The sequence below is a fragment of the Rhinichthys klamathensis genome, unplaced genomic scaffold (genome assembly GCF_029890125.1).
Source record: "Rhinichthys klamathensis goyatoka isolate OS25496 unplaced genomic scaffold, OSU_Roscu_1.1 h1tg000356l_1, whole genome shotgun sequence".
In the NCBI taxonomy this organism is placed as follows: Eukaryota; Metazoa; Chordata; class Actinopteri; order Cypriniformes; family Leuciscidae; genus Rhinichthys; species Rhinichthys klamathensis.
This window is the reverse complement of record NW_026606865.1, coordinates 217523-225000: the sequence shown is the minus strand read 5'-3', so window position 1 is coordinate 225000 and position 7478 is coordinate 217523. Positions and strand designations below refer to the sequence as shown.

General features: G+C 40.6%; 1 protein-coding gene across 1 annotated transcript in view; it reads left to right on the top strand.

Moving 5' to 3' along the window:
- fktn (fukutin) overlaps positions 1-7046 on the top strand; it is an 18218-nt gene extending 11172 nt beyond the window's left edge. Inside the window, exons 7-10 of the mRNA XM_056232827.1 lie at positions 607-736; positions 2503-2636; positions 5277-5401; positions 6712-7046. Coding sequence (XP_056088802.1) covers positions 607-736; positions 2503-2636; positions 5277-5401; positions 6712-6925 — 603 coding nt within the window. The 3' untranslated portion in view covers positions 6926-7046. The remainder of the gene's footprint in view (positions 1-606; positions 737-2502; positions 2637-5276; positions 5402-6711) is intronic.
- The last annotated feature ends 432 nt before the right edge of the window (positions 7047-7478 follow it).

The following is a 7478-nucleotide window of genomic DNA, read 5'->3' as shown; positions in this document are numbered from 1 at the left end:
ATTAAAAAAAAAATTTGTCAGAACCCCTATTAAATTAGGCTACATGTTATTTTGTTTAATTTTCTATTCATAATCATGGGAGAATCGTGATCTCTATTTAAAAAAAAAAAAAAAAAAAAAAAAAATTCTTCTCACTTTATCCTGAATCGTCCAGCTCTACTTGTACCTCGTTTCCACCAAAAACGAACTGGTCCGGAACTGGTGCTGGTTCAACTTGCGAACCTTAACAGAACCTGTTTGTTTTTCCACTGACTAGAGAGCTAGCGAACGACGTCGTTACGTCACTGTGTACGTCGCCATACGTCTTAGCTTTCCCATTCCCGTCGTGTTGTTGGTCACAGTAACCCGCCCCCAGCCCCCGACGTAAGCATGACGTGGTAAAAGAACGGTTCTAGTCCAGCAAAGAGTTGGTGCCGCTTTGAAACCAATTTAACCTGGCCGAGAACCGGTTCTTTGGCTGTCGAAACACAAAGAACTGATTCGCGAGTAGACACCGGCTCCGAACCGGCTCTCAAAATGCTTTGGTGGAAAAGGGGTATTGGACAGTTTTGTCTGATTTAAGCAATGCATATCTATTGGGCTCAGTGTCAAAATGATGTTGTGCAGCTGTACCCAGAAGACACCTCTGCAGAGGCTGTGGACTTCAAGATGAGGGCTAAAAGTCTGCTTCATCTGGCCTCAAGAGTCCTCTCTGTGCTCGGAGTCCCCTTCTGGCTCAGCAGTGGAACCTGTCTCGGTGAGAAGCGCTGAAACTTGCACTCATCCATACTGTAAACTCCTTTTAACTACAGTGAATCACAGCCTACACACTACCGGTCAAAAGTTTGGAATAATTATAATTTTGGAAGTCTCTTCTACTCACCAAGACAATTATCATTGATCTAAAATACAGTATAAACAGTAATATTGTGAAATATGATTACAATTTAAAAGATGTTTTCTATGTGATTTATATATTTTAAAATGTAATTTATTCCTGTGATCAAAGCTGAATTTCCAGCATCATTACTCCAGTTTTCAGTCACATTATTCTTGTATGCTGAATTTACAGCGTCATGTGACCATCCACACAAATGGCAAAAAGGTTTAACTGAATATTCCAGTCCAAACTGTTTAAAATCCATTTGCAAAATATCTTTTTTATAAAACTGCTGTCAACTTTTGGCAAATAGATGGCACTGTTGCACACAAGAATGGTTAGGTTTCAAAAACCTTTTGATGATTTCTGTCCAGCTTGTTCTAAATCAGATCTGATCTGAGACAAATTTGGGGAAGATCCAATGAATTTTGAAGGAAGAGTTAAAAAAACCTGTCCTTTCAGTGAAATAAAAGTGACACTTGCAGAAGGGTGGACCATGGAAAATATGGATCAATAGATTAAATTAATCAGAAGTAATAAGCAAGGCATGGAGCCACTAGCCGGGCCAGCGCGAGCCAGGGCTTTAAACGGGCCGTGCCGGGCTAATAGCCTCGAACACACTGCGTTTCCACTGTCGGGCTTCACTAACCCGTAACCTGCCCGTAACACCCCTCTCTGGAGCAACGTCACACAAACACATCATTTCACCAACAAATGGAAGTTTTATCAGAAAACTAATCAGAAAGAAATCACTGGAAACGGCGTGATCACAAAACAAACATGATAAAAGCGACCGTTTGCTGGCATTTTTGTTGTTTACTTGAATATTTAAAACCCAAGCGGCGATGTTTTACCACAGGTTTACAATAAAAAGTGATATATTGATCATAACTAATTCATTTGAGTCAAAATTGCACATGAGTCACACAAAAATAAAGTGGTTTACCATTAGGTCTATTTCACAGAAGAAAGAGGACACACTTATTCAGTTGTGTTTCTGTTTATTTGGTAGTTACAGGACATATCTACATCACATTTAGAAAGAATGATCATTTCTGCAAATATGCCACCATAAATACGACCTGAGGAGCTTTAGCACTCTCTACCAGTAGGCTAGTTATATTTTTCAGTCAGAGAAACAGAGGAAGCTCCTGGAAAAAAAAAGTTGCTATAAAAAAAGTTGTGAAGTTTACTCAAAATGGCTGCCATCCAGTATGGCTGACACAAAAACACTAGCATGACCAAACATAGATATCTCGTTGCCAACATGATCTAACAATGATCTGATCCAAATTTGGTGAAGATCTGATGAACAGTCCAGGTTTAACAGAAAATGATGGAGAATCTAGTGTTGTAGAAATTGAGTTTTACTCAATATGAGCCACGAAATCAGCGATTTTGTTTTTAGGCCTTAAAATAAGCTTTGGTGCAAATTTGAGATGTTGGTACAGCGTTTGAGATAGAGACTCCAAATTTGCCATGGTTGATGTTCATACTGTCTTCCATCTTTGTGCCAAATTTCATAACTTTCCTATGTTTGGTTTTATTGTTTGCCAAAGAAGAACGTTAACAGATGCACCTTCAGGGTTCGGCCTCTAATTAGACTGAATAACTCTCTTCCTCTTCTCTCGCCTTTCCCACAGGTTGGTACAGGCAGTGTAATATCATTCCCTACAGTAAAGATGTTGATCTGGGCATTTGGATCAAAGATTATAGGGATGACATCACTCAGGCGTTTCAGAAGGCTGGTCTCCCACTGAAACACAAGTTCGGAAAGGTAAGGAGATTTTGAGAGTTCGGGATCCCACCATTCAAGTAGATTAGGACTTGGGGCCCTATTTAAAGGATCTAAGCACATGGTCTAAAGCGCACGGCGCAAGTGCACTTAGGTCGTGTCCGAATCCACTTTTGCTAGTTTAACGACGGGAAAAATGGTCGGTGCGCCCAGTGCATGGTCTAAAAGGGTTGTCTCTATTCTCTTAATGGGCCCTATTTTAACGATCTAAGACGCAAAGCGCAAGTAACTTTGTGGGCGGATCTCGGCGCTGTTGCTATTTAACCGGCGGGATAAATGACTCTTGCGCTCCACGCAAATCTAAAAGGGGTTGGTCTGAAGTAGCTTCATTATTCATAGGTGTGGTTTGGGCGTAACGGGAAACAAACCAATAAGAGCGTCAGATCACATTCCCTTTAAGAGTATGATGAACGAGGTGCGCTTGTTCCATGGCGCAACACTGTTATAACGGCGCACAGGCGCGCTTCAGAATCGGTTCACAGCCGAGGAGATCGATGTTCTCGTCAGGGCCGTAAAAGAAAGAGAAGTGACATTGGGGATGGGACAAACCCACCCAAATTAGCTTTGGTTAAACATACATATAATAAGCTTTATGCCCATTTTTCCCATCGCCATGGACACAACAATGATTTCCCTCGTGTTTTAATATTTTTCCTTATAATAATGTATCATTTGCAAAAAGTAAAATGCATCTGTGTAGATGAGAGAATCGTCTACAGTGTATGTGCGTTGTTTACACTCTGTATTATGGCCAAGCATGCGCGCTTAAAATAGCATCTGGCGCAACGCGCCACTGACTTTAGACTAGGTTTGTTCTGGTCAGTGGCGCAATTGTTTTCTGGAACTGCAGAGTCTCATCTCCCATTCCCTTTAAAAGCCAGTTGCGCTCGCGACATGGCGGAATTTGCAAGCGGAAAAATTTAACGCTTCTCTAGCGAGGAAACGGAACCATCAAAGTGTACGTGCGTTGTGGACTCGCCTACACGCGCACATTACTAATGCGCTCTTTAAATAACCTAACAAATACTGCGCCATTGACTTAAGACGAGGCTTCAGTTGGTCAACGGCTCAGTCTATTTTAGTTCCTCAAAATAGCAGTGCCAACAATGCGCCTGAACACACACCTGGTTTTCAGACCAGCAGCCCATGGGCGCACAAATGCATTTGCTATTTAAAGGGATACTCCACCGTTGTTTCATATTAAACTATGTTATTCCCTTAACTAAGACGAGTTGATACATACCTCTCTCGTCTCAGTGTGTGCACTCAACCGCTCTGTCTTGCGGCGAAACTTTGTTAGCACTTAGCTTAGCCCAGTTCATTCATTAGGATCCAGGCGGAGAAGCGACCAAACACCTCCACGTTTTCCCTATTTAAATACAGTTACACGAGTAGTGTAACTCGACCAAGAATGGTGACACAAAATAAAACGTTGCGCTTTTCTAAGTGTGTAAAGTGGATAACTATAATGTATGGCGGAATACCACAGCAAGTGCTTGGGAGCACTTCGACTCGGCGCAGTAAGAGTCCATAGATATATATGCGCCGAGTCGAAGTGCTCCCAAGTGTTACCATTCTTGGTCGAGTTACACTACTCGTGTAACTATTTAAATAGGGAAAAAGTGGAGGTGTTTGGTCGCTTCTCCGCCAGGATTCTAATGAATGAACTGGGCTAAGCTAAGTGCTAACAAAGTTTCGCCGCAAGATTGAGTGCACACACTGAGACGAGAGAGGCATGTATCAACTCGTCTTAGTTAAGGGAATAACATAGTTTAATATGAAAAACGGTGGAGTATCCCTTTAAACAACGTGAAAATGATAACTGCATCGGGCTGAAACTAGCAAAAAACACTTACGTCGCGCCGCATTGCGCCGGGTGTATGATAGGGCCCTTGATCTTGGATGCCTGAAAACAGCTGGCCGGAGGCGGTGTGAATATGAGTTTCCTTGAAATGGACTTTGTTCTTTTTCTCAACCGTTATTGCACCTCAGAAAAGCAATAACTGTTTTGATCCTGGTTTTAATTTTTGATTTTACCAGAAACCTAGATCAGCCTCAATCCTGCTGATCTGTGACTTCAAACGCAATTCATATTTTAGTTTGGGATTAACTTGAAAGGGACAGTTCACCCAAAAATGAAAATTCTGTCATCTTTTACTCACCCTTAAGTTATTCTAGACCTTTATGAGTTTCTTTCTTCTGTTGAACACAAAAGAAGATATTGGCAGCAGTTCTTCACCCTAATTGATGGAGTGTGTAGCTTTTCAATTCTTAAACACCCGTGTAGGAAGACACATCATGGCCATATTCCAGGATGATAATGTCAGATTCCTCAGGCTCAGATTGTGAGGAACATGAAGAATCATTTTCACACATGAATCTGCTCCTCTTGAGTCCAGATCTTACATTCATTGAAAGTGTTTGGGATTTGTTGGAGGAGACTTTACAGAGCGCTGGACTCTTGCATTGACAATACAAGATCTTGACCAAAAATGTATGCATCTCTTCATGGAACTAACATTTATTTACATCAAGAGGTGTGACGTGTCTTCCTACATGCTTGTTTAAGAAATGAAAAGCTACATCAGACACATTTTCACCCTTCATTTATTTAAATTTCAGGTGGAGGACAGTTTGGAGCTGTCCTTTCAGGGGAACGATGTGAAACTGGACATTTTCTTCTTTTATGATGAAGGTGACATTGTCTGGAATGGAGGCACGCAGGCAAAGAGTGGCAAAAAATTCAAGTGAGTATTAGAGAGTTTTCTATTATCAACTAAACATTGCTTTTAATATCAGTCGCATGCTTCCAATCATGGATGTTGCTAGACCCCATTAAAGGTACAATATGTAAGAAATTCACAAAAATCACTTGCACAGTGTGATGTATTTCCTGCAGTTGTGTACTTACAATATCCCAAAAGTCTCCAAAGATTTTTTATTTCAGAGAAATTCTCATTTTAAATAAGTGGCCGTCCCGGAAAAAAATGTCGCCTGACAATGACGCAATCTCGCGCTATCCTCGGTTTCCGTTCATACTGCCATAGCCATGACGTAACTATGGCGACAGACGTGGACAACTGCGTAGTGCGTAGCGTTTAGCGGCACGCAGTTCTGGTTTCTTTTAAACATAGACCATGGCAAGCAGACTTTGGGACAAACAAGGAGAACTAAAATGAGGATCAATATCAGCGTGGCGTTTTTGAGATGCCGAGAGCTAGCGTCCGCGACTAACTTGGACTCGCCAGAGCTTCACGAGTCACGACTTGACAGCTTTATTAGACAGGTGAGCAAATGTACATAAAACAAATCAATGTTATATAACGTTAGCTCAACATGATGAAATGTTAGAATATGGTCAGTATGTTATTCTAATGTTGATCTAGCTTACTGCTAGTTTCGTATAGCAAACAAACTAACACGTAGTATAGCATTATAACTTTCAACACACATTTAAATGCCATTTAGTGTGATAGTGTAACGTTAGACCAAGTGAAGCAGCGCTGCGTTACCTCACAAGTTTAATTAGTTCGGTAGAATTAAATGTCCGTATTCCTTTATATCCGCGGGACTCGCGTGTGATATCTGTCTCTTTAGCAATCGCGACCTGCTTCATACCACTGTAATGTTAAAAAACATGAATGTCTGCACTCATCCATAAACATTATTAGATCCATCAGCTTGACAGTAAGTCCCATCATTCAGCTCATCACTGCGTCATCAACCTACGCCTTTGTTATTGTTGGAAACTGCGCCCTCTTGTGGCGAAAAAAACCTACATATTGTGCCTTTAATGCCTGGTACGTGAATACAGTGCCATTAGCCAATCTTTGAAACAACAAAGTGAGGTAGTCAGAAATTAATTTACCTGTCATTTATTTATTTATTAATTATTTGATTTGTTTGCACTTAAACACACAATAACAGTGTATGAATGTGAAGCAAGATACCCATTACACAGGGTTAACTAGTTCAAGTGTGGAAAGCCCTAGAAAAAATCTGTTTTTGTTCTTTCTTTCATGAAATGTCTTCTTATATTTACATTGTTTGCTGACAGATACGTGTTCCCACGATTCAGTCTGTGTTGGACCGAGCTGATGGAGCTGAAGGTCCAGGTTCCCTGCGAGACTAGGGACTATGTGATGGCCAACTATGGTCCCAACTGGAATGTTCCTGTAAAAACCTGGGACTGGAAGAGCTCCCCGTCCAACGTACAGGAGAATGGAGTCTGGCCTGTGCGGGAATGGGATGATGTCATTCAGGTTTACTGAAGCATCATGGGAGTTATACTCCCGTTGATATGGGTGACGTCGCAGTTACAGTGACACAAACCGCTCTAAGCTACTACAAACATGAAAGCAAGTTTTAGAGTTCCCTGAAAGTCTGTGGACCTTGAGTGTCTTTGCAACACTAAGAGAACATGAAATAAAATCCCTCAAGAAATAGTCATGCTTAAAATCTACAGAATGTGTAAAGAAAATGCTGCTGTGCACTGGGTACTGATATATGCATTTTATTCTTGAATAATAAACTAATGTGTGAACTATTTAGGCTTTTTAGACATGAAGTAATGAATAAAAATGTTGTATTTTAATAGATGATGAAGCTAAAGTGAAGGGTGGACGGTATAATACTGATATACAGGTGAAACTCGAAAAATTAGAGTATCGTGCAAAAGTTCATTTATTTAAGTAGTTCAACTTAAAAGGGTTAAACTAATATATTATATAGACTCATTACATGCAACGTGAGATATTTCAAGCCTTTATTTGTTATAATTTTGATGATTACAGATATGAAAACCTTTTCACAATATTCTAATTT